This window comes from Columba livia, chromosome 1 (assembly GCF_036013475.1).
Source record: "Columba livia isolate bColLiv1 breed racing homer chromosome 1, bColLiv1.pat.W.v2, whole genome shotgun sequence".
Classification (NCBI taxonomy): Eukaryota; Metazoa; Chordata; class Aves; order Columbiformes; family Columbidae; genus Columba; species Columba livia.
In genome coordinates this window covers 190,663,882-190,679,131 of record NC_088602.1, presented here as the reverse complement: position 1 = coordinate 190,679,131, position 15,250 = coordinate 190,663,882, and the positions used below count along the sequence as shown (strand labels likewise).

The 15,250-nt window shown below is 36.4% G+C and overlaps 1 protein-coding gene across 1 annotated transcript in view; it reads left to right on the top strand.

The window, feature by feature from the left end:
• Window positions 1-15,250, top strand: part of MOV10L1 (Mov10 like RNA helicase 1) — a 32,125-nt gene that overhangs the window by 1,305 nt on the left and 15,570 nt on the right. Inside the window, exons 2-13 of the mRNA XM_021298394.2 lie at window positions 612-796; window positions 3,809-3,965; window positions 4,368-4,480; window positions 5,071-5,261; window positions 7,653-7,793; window positions 8,751-8,989; window positions 9,123-9,315; window positions 11,250-11,444; window positions 12,089-12,203; window positions 13,659-13,836; window positions 14,521-14,591; window positions 14,955-15,046. Of these exons, the coding sequence (XP_021154069.2) occupies window positions 612-796; window positions 3,809-3,965; window positions 4,368-4,480; window positions 5,071-5,261; window positions 7,653-7,793; window positions 8,751-8,989; window positions 9,123-9,315; window positions 11,250-11,444; window positions 12,089-12,203; window positions 13,659-13,836; window positions 14,521-14,591; window positions 14,955-15,046 (1,870 nt within the window). The remainder of the gene's footprint in view (window positions 1-611; window positions 797-3,808; window positions 3,966-4,367; window positions 4,481-5,070; window positions 5,262-7,652; window positions 7,794-8,750; window positions 8,990-9,122; window positions 9,316-11,249; window positions 11,445-12,088; window positions 12,204-13,658; window positions 13,837-14,520; window positions 14,592-14,954; window positions 15,047-15,250) is intronic.

Sequence of the window (15,250 nt, the reverse complement as noted above, 5' to 3'; positions counted from 1 at the left end):
TTAATCTGGCTACTTCTGTAAAAGACAATAAAAAAATGTTTATGTATTTACATAAACAACAAAAGGAGGGCTAAGGAGAATCTGTTTTTTTTCAGAGTGTGGAGGAAAACATAGTGACAAAGTCTGAGGAAAAGGGGACCTTAGGAAAAGATTCTTTACCAGGAGGGTAGTTGGTCACTGGAACAGGTTCTGCAGGGGGAGTGGTCCTGGCACCAAGCCTGTTGAAGTTTAAGGGGCATCTAGATGATGCTCTTCGTCATATGGCTAGGTTTAGGTGGTCTTGCAAGGAGCAGGGAGTTGGGCTCCGTGATCCTTATGGGTCCCTTGTAACTCAGAATATTCTATGGTGTTTTCATGCACCTTAAAGAATGTCGATTTTACCATGTAGTTTGTGTTTAACTAGCTTTCTTAATTGGTGGAAAACATAACTTGCCATAAGACTTCAAGATTTAAATGTGTAACAAATGAGTTGACAACTGTTGGTATTTTCAGTTGAACAAGAGAACGACTTTTTGATAGAAGGGATGGTACTTTCAGTAGCATTCATTACTTATTGCATAGTTCTGTAAATAAGTGATTTGTTCTTATGACGGCATTTCCTCTGAATGCAGATGATAAAGAATTGAAAACTGTGCAAGGAGTAGTGACAAGATTTTGTTATGATTATGGGATGATAGATGACATGATAATCTTCACAAAGGATGCTGTTACAAGAAATATGATGCTGACTGTCGGACAGGAAGTTACTGCCATTGTTGAAGAGGATAAAACATCGGGTGGCTTGAAGGCCATCAGGGTAAGAAATAGTCATCTCACTTTCTCTGTAAATCCCTTGAGACTTTCTTTTGGAGGTTACTGTAGTTTTAGCCTCCCAAATTCTATGAAATGAGAGAAATTGACAGCCCTTCACCTAGTGGGGTTAAGTAATTTTGCTTTATTAATTATTGTTTAATCCCATCTCCTTTAAAGTGTTGTTCCTTTAATACTGATTTTCTGAATATAGATATAGATGTAGTGAATATTAAACTATTGATTGATATAATTGCATCAGAATGTGTTTGATTATACCTAGTTCAAATCTCAGTGTTTTAACTTCTTTTGAGCTTCAGAGTCAATTTTATGTTGTTATGAATAGATAAGAAAATAAAAATGGGGACTGCAAATTTATTCTTTTTGCACAGAAGTGAATAAGAACACTGATTTCAAAACTTCTGTTGTAAAAAAGTTGGCAACTTAATGTTGTGGAGAGTTATAAATTGATATTTCAGTACTTTACTTGCTTAATACTTCGTTTGTATACCTACTTCAAGCTTGATTTTACCTTGTCACAACTTTAAACTACTGTAACTGTTTTAATCATGTAGGCTCAGCTCTCAGGTGCCTGTGATAATCTAGCTCAGAAGCTGAGTAAAGTGGCCTTTCTCCATTTACATATTATGTAAATAAGACTGACAGCAGTGCAGAAGCAGTGGATAACAGGGTGGTACAGAACACTTGTTCTTGGCTTGTATCTGCTTGGCTTAGCTGCATTACACTTTTAAGTACAGCACTAGACTAGTGTTCTTCCTCTAAAACTTACCCTGACCAAAAGCCTGAGCCAAAGGTAAGCTGCAGAGCAGCTACAGAGCAAATAACAGTGTAACTAGTTTGAAAGCTAACTTGAGTTTTCTAGTAAATGGATGTTTCATAATTAGGCATCTTATCAACTTGTGCTGTCTACAAAGAATGTAATCAGGAAACATAGTGGCTTCAGGGATCATGCTTCAGATAATGGGAAGGTAATGATTAGCTGAAGTATTCTAATGTATCTGTTAATCTTATTAGTAAAGTTCTGATATGCACATTTAGGAACAGTGTAAATTACCAAATTGAAGAATTTGTCATTATTATGTTATCGAACAATACATACATTGGGAAAAGGAGGTCAAAGTCCTGCATTGATTAGCATATAGTGTTTCTGATTCCTCATGCCTTTCTTTTATGCACCATTCTGATTTTTGGTACTTCAGAGACATTTTGGTCAGTTGCCAGCCATGTCCAGATATAACCAGCTATCATGTAAAAGTGAATTTGTACTATTGTGTACTATACATTCAGCAATTCTGTTGGTACCAATGCCATATATTCATAGAGCGAATTACAGGTTGTAAGCTCCAGTGATTTTTTCTTTGCACTCTTTGGGAAGGAGCTTCATGGCTTTTCAGCAAGGCCCTGACTATGAGAGGAAGCATTGATGTGTCTGTTGAAAGCAAGGCTATATGGTGTACTCTATTCCTTTCTCTCTATTCTCCTTAATTTGAGGATTGAACCCATGTGTTCATGGACATGTGGAATAGGATCTGTGTGATCAAGACAAGGCAATTAACATTCAGACTGTTTATTCTTGCTCTGTAATGCACATGTTCTTAGCAAAAATTTTGCCTTAAAGTGTACCACACAAAGGTGATAGCATTTAACAAGTGTAAAATTCTTCTTAATATTTATGAAAAGTCTGACTATAGGCTTGTTTTCCATCTGTGCACAAATACTGATCTGTAAGAAAGATGGCACTATATAGAGTCTTTTGCCAGTGTATAACTTTTTTCACACACATGAACAAAATACCTTTTACTTAGAGTTTCTAGTCTTCATGTAAAATTGAAAACACTACAGCTAACTATTTTTATTTCTTTTCTGTCCAGTTGTGGCTTTTTTAGTTACTACCTTCTCTGCATTATTCTAGTTTTCCACTTTTTATTCTGGTTGTGAATTTGTAAACTCCTGGCTTTCTGAAATAAGTTGTTTACTTGATGATCTGACTTGTAAATTTAGACTACAGTTCATAGAAAAAGTTGTTCACGAGCGTTTTGTTCATCATTTTTATTTAATCACTGCAGAGATACCTTGTATGCTTTCTTCAAGCTTTCCTACATACTTATCCTCATAAGCCTTAGAAAAAGAAGAATCTATATCTTTTCTGCTTTATTTGCACAATGTAGTTTCTCTACATACTGTTTGGAGTTACCAATTCTTGTTTAGTGATATGTACTTCTGTCCCATGGCACTGGTGTTTAGTGTCCCTGACAGTCCTTGCAGAGAGCAGGGAAACTCTGAGGAAGAAGTGTCTGAACTGTAGAGTGGAGGCTCCTGAACCTGTGGTGATGCTGGCCCTTTGGCAGTGAAGAAGAGAACTTGCAGTTCTAGGAATTCTAGTAATTAAGAGCAGAGATGCTACATCCTTGCCCCAACATAGCTAAGGGAAAAAAATTGTTTGTAGCTTGTGTTCTGCAGAGGGTTTTTTTAATAAGTAAACTGATATTTGAGTTTGTGATATGGAGGGTCTGTAAGAAGCAGCTCTTTAATTTTCTTTTAATTCTAATTATTAAAGAATGACTGAGGGGCAGTCTGAAATACATCTAGTGTTTATAAATAGTGTCTTGAACTTTTTTTACTTTTTGAAATAGTGATTTTCTAGTTTCTTTTGTGTACAATCAGATTGCTCTCAGGGCAGAGTCTTCTTGTCAATATGAAGAGAAGTTGTAAGTAGACCTGACGCAAGGGAAGCATGAGAAAAATTTGACAGATCAATGTGTAATTGTAGTAGCTGTCAGTGTTGCAGCAGACAGCAGGCTTCTTAAAAGTTCTTACTGTTCACTACTCAAGTTTATTGTGTATGAAAATGAACAGCTACATTGAATATAGAACTGTCTAATAAGGAGCTTGACTTATATAAGCAGTTGAAATTCTGATATTTGTTGTAGAAATGTATGTTTAACACATAATTCTAAGTATTGGCTATTTGAATGTTGGGGTTTTTTTATATTAATAGGTACATGCAGTCCAGAATACATGGGAAGACTCCAGTCCTACTTGTGAAGCCTCTGAAATAAATATGAAAATATTAATTGGCAGTATCACCTCTCTATCTAAGGATGGTGGCTATATTAATCAGAATACTTTTTTTGCAATGGAAGATGTCTGTGAAGGTGTGTAGAGGCTTTCTTGTTTTCTCTTCCTTTATTTTATATGTACAACAGAAATATCTTCTGATAAACTTACAGTCCACATTCTAAATAAGTTCTAATAGAGTGTATGTAGTGAAACCAATATAGGTATTTGGGTGAAGAAAGCTATCTGTTCAGTCTCACCGAGCATAACTTGGATGCAGTCATGTATACCTAAGTTACATGTAAGCAACTGTATTTTCCCTGCATCTCTGTAGTTTGTTATAACCTACTGGAGGAAGAACTGAGAAGTTTGAACTCAGTGGATCTGGATAATGCATTGTTCTGGCTGGTCATTTTATTTAATGTAAATGAGTCCTGTATAGGAGTAATGCAAATGTCATCATTAGCAATTAAACTTGATAAATGTTGTGTTTTACCTAGGTTATAAACCTTGTGAAGGTGACTGGGTGCAAGCAAAATATTTTATTAACTCAAAAACATGGAGCAGTGAAGCAGTTACTGTGAAGCCTTTGAGATACAAGCGAGTAGACAAGGTAATGTTCTGCACATTGTTTTTGTCAAGAGGAATCTTGTGTGCAGGGAGGTTTTGCACACATCTGTAATTAAAAGATAATACTTATAGACTCAGCCATTTGTAGGATTATTTCGAAAGTAACAAAGCTTTTCAAAAAAGCATACACATTTTGGTTAGAACAGGGAGAGTAACTTACTGACTGTCAGTTGATTTAGATGCTTATTGTTTTAGTTACACTGGTTGTAATGAGGATGTGTGGATTTTCAAACTTTAATGACTGTGGAATTTATTGTGTTTAATTTAGCCAAGTATTTTGGCTTTAAAACAATTGTTGTGCTTTTTATTTTAATTAAAATATTCGTTCCCTCTAGGATTATGTGTATAAGGTTTATGGTATTTGACCTAACTGTATATACAGAATCATATTTGCATGTCAAGCATAGCAAAAAAATTCTCTTGTGGCTGCTAATATATAAGTATTAATTAGATAAGTTGGTAAATTGCAGGACAGGTATCATGATTAAGTCAAATGTATTTACTAGCAATTGTAGTATGCCTGTTGGCTTAAGCAGATAATGTCAAGTAACACTGAATAACATACTGTTACAGGTTCGCATTTCCAGCATCTGTGGAAGAAGTGGTACAGTAGATGAGAGTATATTTTTCACTTTGGATTCACTGAGACTTCCTGATGGCTATTCACCTTGTAGACATGATCTAGTGAATGCAATTGTGGTGGAAAGCAATCAGTCGTGTTACATTTGGAGAGCTCTCTGTTTGGTGCCAGTCAGCCAGGATGGGTAATATTCATTCTTTAATTCTCTTTCCACCTAATAACAACTAGAGATGAATTGTAATTATGCAGCTTAAATTTTGATGCATCTACTAAGTGACAAATACTGTGAATTCTTCACTAGTTGACTAGAAGGCATGATAGATCATTGCAAAGATCAGAGTGTGATAAGTTTTGGTCCTTGCTTTTTTATTCTTCCTTTCCAGGAGTTAGGGACATCTCTGCTTACTAGAGAAGCAAAACTAGTAGCAGCTGAGCTCAGGGATAATGCTGGGCAAGGAAGGAATTCTGCATGGCTTTGTTAGAAAAATGCCAAGCTCATGCTCTTACCTTTGTTTCCTCTAATCTGTGTTCTGGTGAGGATTTTCTGTTTGAAAACCATTCTCTTGTAAAATTGGTGTTTCTTTAATCTATTTTGCTTGATTTGTAGTTCAGATGTCTGTCCTAAATGGGTAGTTTAATGATCTCAACAGATATGTTAGGTTTGCAACTAACTATTAGTCTGGGAGGTTCTGCAGGCACTTTAAATGGTGTATGTGATGTGAGGAGGATCTGGACAGGTTGCAGAAAAAGGTTGAAAAAAGTAGATGATGTTCAGTATGGAGAAACAAAATTTTGTGAAATAATCGACTACAAAAATGTAGAATGGGCAACAACTAGTCAGTAGGAGTTCTGCAGCAGAGATCCAGAGTTTGACTTGTGAGTTCAAGTGTCTGTCCTGTGAAAAACACAAATATGGCCAAAATGTATATAAATAGGGGTATTACCTGTAGAGTCTGACACTCTAAGTGCTAACTTAGGCTGTGGTAGGATTACTGAGTCTGATTCTGCAGGCCAAAAATAAGCTGTCAACCAACTGGGAAGTCCGAAGGAGAACAAGAAGGACATTCTGATACCTCTCAAAAATAGTCTTGAGGAGAGCTTATCTTGTTCAGTCTCTAGGAAATAATAGCTAAGGGCGATGTGGAGAGTGCTTGTCTCTTCTCCCAAGTAGCAAGATGATGGGATGAGAGGAAATGGCCTCAAGTTGTACCAGGGAAGGTTTAGATTGGATATTAGGAAAAAATTCTTCATGGAGATGGTTGTCAGGCATTGGAACAGGCTGCCCAGGCAAGTGGTGGAGTCACCATCCCTGGAGGTGTTTAAAAGGCATTTGGATTAAGTTCTTAGGGACATGGTTTAGTGCAAAAGTTAGGTTATGGTTGGACTCAATGATTTTTTTTCTGGTCTGTTCCAACTAAGGTGATTCTGTGATACACATGTCTTCAAAGGGGAATTATGAAGAATGGATTAAGCTGTTTGTTTTCACTGGAGATAATGGATATAGTAAATTTAAATTGTACCTAGATGGAGCTTGAAGTGTTTACATTGCTTTGCACAACAGTACAATTTATTCACTTTTTTCAGTTGGACCTGTTTATAATGATGGATTTTTATACAGAAAAATTATTAGAGCCAAGCTACAAAAGCAGACCTTAAGGTTGATTTCTCAGTTTTAGTGTACCTCCTACCATATTAAAAAATTGAGACAGGTTAAGCTGCAATGAGAAACATTTAGTGGGCTTTGCTAGGAAATTGATGTAGCTAATAAATAACAGCTGCAGTCATCTTCTACTTTATTGTGTTAGATAACTGAGGTATACTTAGGATCTGTAAATGTTACTGAGATTAGCATATTTCCAAATTATTATAGTGCCATTTTATCTAACTGAATAGTTTTTTCATTGTAGAACAGAAACAATTTTTTGATGGTTTCTACAGGTAGCTGAGACAGAGAGGTTAGAGTTATGTTGACTGTCTCAAGACAGGGAAGAACATGTGATATTGGCTTCATAGGCATTTTTCATCAGTAGTATGTGTGATAGTTTTTAAGAATGCTTTTTGTTTTTCATCTTTTTCAATTTCTTCTTCAGTTTGGTGCTTTCAGATTGTAGCAGGAAACAGAAGATTTAAGTGCTTGGGGGGGTACATGTTGAAACATTTCCAGTCTAGCCATTTTATCTCTTAAGCTCCAGTGCTAATTGGGACTCTTGTGAAGGAGCTGCTCTTTGTGTCTTGGTCCAGCTCCCAAGGAGATCCATGACAGCTTCAGTCACCATTTGATTCAGCTCTTCAGCAAGATTAGCTAGCTTCTTAATCACTTTAACCTTGTATCCAAAGTTTTATGCTGGTATATTGTGCTGTTGACAAAAGACTTGTTGGTTTTTAACTTGCTGCTTAAATTAGCAAAGGTAGATCTCTTTGTTTTGGAGGTAGCTGAGAAGTGGACCCTCTCACCTGCTTCTTCCTAGACATTGTAACTATGCTTTGGTATAGTGATTCTTAAACTTGTGCTGAATCAAAGATATTGCTGAGCCTATTTGTGTTTCAAAATCACTAGCTGTAATTATTTTTACAGTCAATCTCACTCTAATGGAGTCAGTCCAGATGAGCCTTATGAAGACTTAATGAGAGACAAAGAAGGGTTGGAAGTATCAAGAATGCTTGATTTTGGAACTCTGAAACAAGGAGAATCTAAGAGAATGATTGTTTGGATAGAGTAAGCCTTTCTGATTGTTCTAAGCTTTCTTCCTTTCCATCACTCCATAGTCCATAAACCTGTCTTTCATACTGAAGCCTCTCATAGTTGAGTCTTGTGGTTCATGGTCTTGAAGTAACCCTGAAACACTATAGAATTAAAGAGAATATTAAACTTAATGTCTATGATAGTCTTCTTATTGAGCATATCTCTTACAGATAGTGCTTTGTGACTCCTCAGTCTTACGTCTCTTTTCAATGCCAATGAAATCCTTTATGGAATGAGGATTAAAGTTAATGCTTTCAGTTCTAAGTCTGTTTAAATTAAACTGCAGATATGCTGTCATCTTCAAAATCTTAGACCATGAGGACTGTTGCATACTAATGTATTAAAAGCAGACCAGATTTTTTTCCTAATTGTTTTGGGGTTGGTTTTATGTGGGTGTTTTTGGTTTTCATTTGGGATTTTGTTTTTGGTGGGGGGCAGTTGTTTGTCTTGAATACTGAAGAGCTATGTTGGTGTGTCCTTGAGTGATTTTTGTTTTGGTGGTTTTCTCTGGTAGTTTGTAGGTTTTTTTTATTTGGGTTTTGGTTTGTCTGTTTCAGTTTTTTTTCCACAACTGTGGATAGAGGCTCAAATCTAGTCACACCTGACTACCTTCTATTTGTTGCTATGTGCTCTTTCCTAAGAGTTAGTTACCCAAGGATAAATTTTAAGTTACCATAGCTTTTTTTATACACAGTATTTATGTATGGTTCATATGATAGTCGATATGACCTAGAAATATTAACGTTTAACAGAGGTTCTAGTCCTCATGAGTTAGAAGCAGCAGCAGTGTAATTTCTTTCTGATAGCAGTTACGACATAACGGTGAACTTATCTGCTGCAAACAGTTGTATTTGACTTCAGGTAGAATTAAGCTTCCCAAGAACATTAACTATGCATTTAATTAATAATTAATTACATAACTACTTCTAGGAATAAAGGGAGTGTACCACAGTCCTTAATCAGCTGCAGATTAGCTGGATGGGTGAAAGACAAGCAATTCAGTCTTCAGATTCCTCGCAAATCTGAGAACAGCCCAGAAGCATATGTGTCATCTTTTCCGATAAATCAAGAAAACCTCTCAAAAGCTGTATTTAATTCATATAATGACAGTGGAGGAACATGTGAGTCATTGACTAATGCATCCATTGTGAAGAATGGATTCATTCCAGGTACAGTGAATTGTTAACATTTGAATACTGAGTGTTAACTCCTCAGGAGACTGTACAGTTTGTTTGAGAAGACTTGCCTATACTAACCATAGCAATTGTGGTAACAGAATTTATTATAATCTGTTTACTACAGAAGAAATTAATTCTCAGGATACAAATTTATCAAGGACAAAAGAGAACTTTTCTTTGAAAGATGCAAATCTAGAAAATGGCAAAAATGAGCAAAGAGAAGAGGTGGAACAATTGATGAAGCATGTCAATATTACTGGAGAAATTGTCATACCAGCAGGTGGAAGAATGTTCGTGGTGATCACATGCACAGCTGTGTAAGTATTTCTTTCCATTGATTCTGACTGATACAATGGAAGCAAGTAACAATTGACTTAATAGGGCCCTTGTTTTAGGCACAGTTCTCTTTTTGGTGTTCGATAAATTAAGCAAGTACATTTTAGCAAATGGTGTGGAAATCTGTATTAGACCTTGAAAACAGTTAGTATTTAAATGCTTGGTTATGATTTTTGTCAAAAGAAAAATTTAGTGCTAAATGAAGAAATACAGTGGGAGTAAATAACTTCTCTAAAAAAAACCACACACAGCAAGGTGAAGATAATGTGTACAGGTAGTTAATATTTTCTTGAGGAAACACACTATTCTGTGGTCACTAGAGCTAATGTAGATTTCCTGGGAGTTATGTCTGATATGGTTCTTCCAGTATGGGTACCCTTATGTCATATTCATGTTGCTATACGCCTTGATCTCAAACTTCCCTGCCCTGTAATGCTAAATGTAAATTATCTATGCTGAAATTAAAAAAAAAAGAACAAAACAAAAAACAAACAAAACAAGAAAGCACAAAACTGCATGCACACACAAAACCCCTACTTCCTTGAAAGTGTAGTTTATAGAGGAAGTAGTTTGCAGATATTAGAAAACCCTTGAAAAACAAAAATACTTCATGGATTTAGTTAAGAATAAAAAGTGACTTTGAGATTTCAGAATTCAAGTAAGAATCTCATGCTGGAAAGCTTACTTTCATGTACTTTTAAGTTAGTTCCAGCTATAGCTTTATAAGCTGTGTACCACAACTGTTGATTGTTATGATCATAATTTAAAAGTTGGGTAGGGAAAACAAGGTTAAATGGTTTCATTCATCAAAGTAACACTGCATTAGCTTTTACCATTTTACCATTGTAAATAGTGAGGCAAGGGATAGAAATTTTCTTAGAAGGATGTTTTGGATTCAGTTTGAAAGATAAGCTGCGGGTGTTACCTGCTGTTGTGAAATAGAAATTGTTCTTTCCACACATCTTTTTCCACAAAGTCTGAGGATCTTCTAACAACACAGAATAATAATCCACATAATGTTCCATGGAAGGCTGCAGCATGAGGGCAACAAGTACTTGCCAGACACTTAAAATTTAGACCATAAATCTGGATGGTTCAGTGTCTGTACTGAGTTCATGAGTCAGAGAAAACCAGGGTGTAGGTTCCACCTCAGCAGGTAGTGTTAGTTGGCATGAAGAAAATGGTATTCCTGCCAAAGACAAAGTAAGCTGCAGTCCTCCTGGGGTGCTTTTGCTTTAGGCATGTGGTAACCATGTTGGACAGTGCAGTCAATGCCAAGGAGAGTTGGGCTCTGGATAGTGCTGGGGTGAGTTCATCAAGGGATTTCAGAGCATGTGGTGTGTGTTACATCCTTTAAGTTATTTAGAAAGCAGTCTGAAGAAACAGTCACTTCTCCCTCCCCGCCACCCTGTCACTCCCCAAGTTCTGCTTACACATAGAGTGTACTTACTAGTAATAAAGGATCTTTCAACTTTATCTGCTTAGTGTGTTTACAGTTAGGCTACAATTCTGGTAGCCTCAAGCAAGGTAGAGCAAAGCTGTTGCTGCAGACAGTGAAGGGATGTGTTTCAGGTTTCTCTGGAAATGTTTGGCATACCTTTTTCAGTAACTGTAATTCTAAGGCGTTCCTTGTGACAAAAGTATTAATTCTGCACCTAGTAGGTTGAGGGAAGGGATCTTGCTTTTTTATCCAAGCTTCTGGTGAAACCAGGACTTTTAAGACTTTTACACTGTTTTAATTATTTATGATACCTGGATTGAACTAAGGGTGGGGAGTAAGTATGAGGAATTACCCTAAACCAGCAGTTCTCATATGTTACTGAAATGAGAATCTACAACTTTGTTTTTAAAAATATGGCTGGTAAAAATAAAGTGTGAACATGGTTTTAAGAACATAACTTCTGCTTATTTGAAGAAATCCTGGATACAGTAAAGAACTCCTGTTGCTTGGTTTTTCCAATTTTACTATTGGACGCTATATTGAAGCCATTGTAACAACTGAAGAAGAGTTACTAATAGCACCTTTGGAACCATTTTCTCCAAGAAAACCTAAAATCATCACAGAACCTCAGCCAAGGAAGACAACAGTGGATGCCCCTAAATCCAGAAGGTACTGTGAATTAGAGCAAAAAATAACACTTACCTAATACTGCTCTATTGGTATATATGTTCTGTAATGCTGGCGAACTGTAAGTCTCTACATTTTTATATATGTATGTTGTAAACAAGGAAAATGTGAACACTACTGATAGAAGGGGTTGTTTTAGAAATGAACTGCTTAATTTCTTTGTAGATGTGTCAAACAAGAGCTCTTTCTACTGTAGAAGGTGGTGATAAACACTGTTGCATAGTAATCTACAAGTAACAATTGTGTTATTAAGAAAAAAGATGGAAAAATAAGTTGAGAGCATTGTAACTCCTCAAGCAACTTTACCATCTATATGTATCTGATAAACGTTTTTTTAGTTCAGAGCTTTTCCTTTTGCAAATAAGCTTCCATTATACCTACAGTGTTTGGTTAGTTATAAAAATATCCCTACGCTGAAAAAGCAGATGCACAATGCTTTCAAATAATCTGTAACTGGAACGATTTTTCTTCTCACTGTATGAAACTTGTTGGTTCAAGGTGTCTGTCATGTGGTGTGTGTGTGTGTGTTTTGGTTTTATAGTGTGAGGATGTGGCATATTCTTTAGCTGGTTTTCACATGTATAATTGGAGAAAGCTGAATGATGTGTCATACATTTGTGTTTTAGAAATTACAGAAGGCGGTTGCCAAGCTTTCTCCCATCTTATACCATACCAGATGAGTTAAGAAAATGTGCGGAGCAGAAGGTAGACATACTGACCTTTCAGCCTCTCCTAGCAGAGGTATGCCACTGTAGGTTTATATAAGAAAATGTATTTTATGTAGATGTGTGTTCAAGCTGGCCTTAATTTAGCAAAAGTGTGTAGCCCTTAGTGTAAGAGGTGATGTAATACTGCTGCTGAGTAGACCTTACCGCTTTAGTCTGTATCCCATAACTTCCATAGATTTCAGTACGTCCCAGAATCTAAGCTTATAAGAGCACAAAAGTGTAAATGTGAAAAACTGAAAAGGGAGTTGAAGTTGGGGGATGAGGAGAAGTTATTACAGGAGCTGCACAAAGTTTCTTCTTCACTCTTACTTTCTAGGCATCACTGGAAAGTGGTTTGGGAGTGTCAGAGCAGTAGTCCAGCAGCTGTTTCATAGCAAATGAAAGCAGAAATTCTGAAGTTATTTCAATAACAGAGGATTCTTTTCTGCTTGTTCTAAACTTTGTTAAAAAAAACTCTCTAATTTTAGTTCACTATGGCTTGTTCACATTATTCCCACAAGTATATCTGTTTTGAAATACATTAAAAGAAAGTCTAAGAAGAATATTAGAATGATTTCTTCTCCAAAACTTTGTTCTGATTTCTGGTAGAGCTTTGCTGAAACTTTGCTTGTTTGCTTGTTTGATTTTCTTCCCTCCTAACTTTTTAAGGACTTATACACTGAGTCTGATACTTAGCCTTTTAGATTTTTGAAAAATGATGTTGCCTGCTTTCTAAACACCTCACACAAAGCCTGAGGTCACAGCATTAAGAGACAGCAGGTTAGTGATCCTCTCTCAAAAAGAAAACAGAACTCTGTAGTACTTGAAATACTTCTGTATGGAAACTCTGCCATTAATGGTAACCTTTTTTAACCACACCTTAAGTTCTGTCTTGTATTGGTGGCTGTTTTAAGTCTGCTCCAGAAAGCAATTCTCACTTGCCTTGTATTTTAGTAAGAAGATATCAATTGAAAGCATTCTGTGCTATCACTTGTTTAGATAGAGCTTTGTACTGGTGGAGAATACCCATTCAGTGAGATGCACTAAGCTCTGAGGGAGAAAGTTCAGCTTGCTGTAAATTGTGTAATCACCAGCCAGGGCCAAGACTGACATGACTCTATCTGCTCACCATCTCTGCCCAGTGTACTTAGATTTTATGCTCTCTGGAACTGCTGAGCATAGCATTCAGTTTGTAGACTGCCCTGGAATTCACATGTTGAAACTGCCAATGTAGTAGGGAGAGACTTGGTTAACCTTTCAGCTTACTTGCTCTTGAATCTGAGCTCTAAGGACTGTGCTAATTCTTCTTTGACTACTGGGGGAGTTTCAAATATTAGCTAATGTATAGACGTGTATATTTAGGTGCCTTAATTGGCATCCCAGTTGTTGTTCAGTCTGTCTTGAGATGTTTTGTATAATGTTAACAAGAGTGGGTTCCATATCTTAATGTAGAAGTTACAATAATAGTGTATACTATTTTGTTTTTCAGCAACTTAATCTAGATAATTATAAAGCCAACTTTTCTACTCTCTTGTGGCTTGAAGAGATCTATGCAGAAATGGAAATAAAAGACTTCAGTATGAGTGGAGTTATTTTGAAAAGGAATGGGAACTTGTTAGTGTTGGAAGTGCCAGGAGTGGAAGAGGGCAGACCTCACCTGGTTACAGGTAGTGATTAATGTGAGATAAAGCCAAATAACATGTTGATCAATATTTTCAGTGCAATACAAACTCTAGTGCTTATTCATTTGTTTAAAGAAGTCTTTCATATATTTGAACACAATGCTATTAGTTTAGGCTACTAGACAGGTGAGTTGCACTGTTAGTCTGTCAGTGTCTTATGGTGGCTGCTGTCTGCAGCAGTGTTGTATGTGTCCTTATGCATGTTCCAATACATCAGGATTTTTCATGTATGAAAATTGGTGAGGATTTCAGTAGAAATAAACTGTGCAATGTAGTAATAACTTCAGAGACAGCAGGTGTATAGAAAGCTGGGAAAATAGTTAAAATTTAATTCAGAAATTCAAATATAATGCATGTTTTCAGGAGCTGCTATCTGATGGCATCAGTATTAGGTACCTTTGCAATATGTAAGTGCTTGTGGCATTTCAGAACAGGTACTCATGAATACAGCAACTTTGAATCGTAGAATAGTTTTGATTGGGAGGGCCCTTTCAAGGTCATCGAGTCCAACTCCCCTGCAATGAGCAGGAACATCTTGGAAGTTCATTAACATCTAGCATCCTGCAAATTCTTAGTTTACTTTTTTCCTCTTTTGTATGGTTAATTGCTGTGGGGAGAATTTTACTATTCCTTGTAACACTGTTGCCTTTTAACTCTGTTTACAATTAGGTGATAAGGTGATACTGAAAAGTCAGGTCTACTCTGATCATATAATAGAGTATGTTGCCTATATTACTGAGGTAAGTAAGGTGTACATTCTGTTGAAAATATGGGGTTCACAGGTTTCAAAGGGGAAACTGGCAATTTATGGAGTTAAAGGCCGATTTACCCTGACTTTTGGGAAGCTAAATTTGTTTTATCTACATGCTGAGTGATGATTTTGTATTTTTATTTTGTTTAAGACACTGCCTTCCCTGTTCTTTCTAGACTATGATCTTTATCTGCTCTGAAAGCATTTCAATCTAGATATGCAATATGTTGATAGTGGGTAAACCTAAATGTTCTGTTTGGAGTTGATGGGGTGTTCAGTGCTTTCACAGATGCTTCTTTGTGTATAAATTACTAAACTTCCATCAGTAAACTGACTTTTATCTTTGCAACAGATATGTAATGAAGATGTTACTCTTAAACTTAATGCAGACTTTGAACAGGCTTACAATTTGGAACCCATGGATGTGGAATTTGTTCACTGCAGGTATTTAAGTTTCCAAAAGGCTGCATTTAATGATTCCTCTAAAAGTGACTTTTAAAATATACATGATTGTCAGCTGGTTGTTTTGGTGGATACAGATAGGAGAAAGACGTAATTAAGATCTTGCAAACTCTTTCACCTCTTTCCCTCAACACACCTTTGCCACTACACTCATTGGTAAAAGACTGCTATTGTAATCGCTGTGTA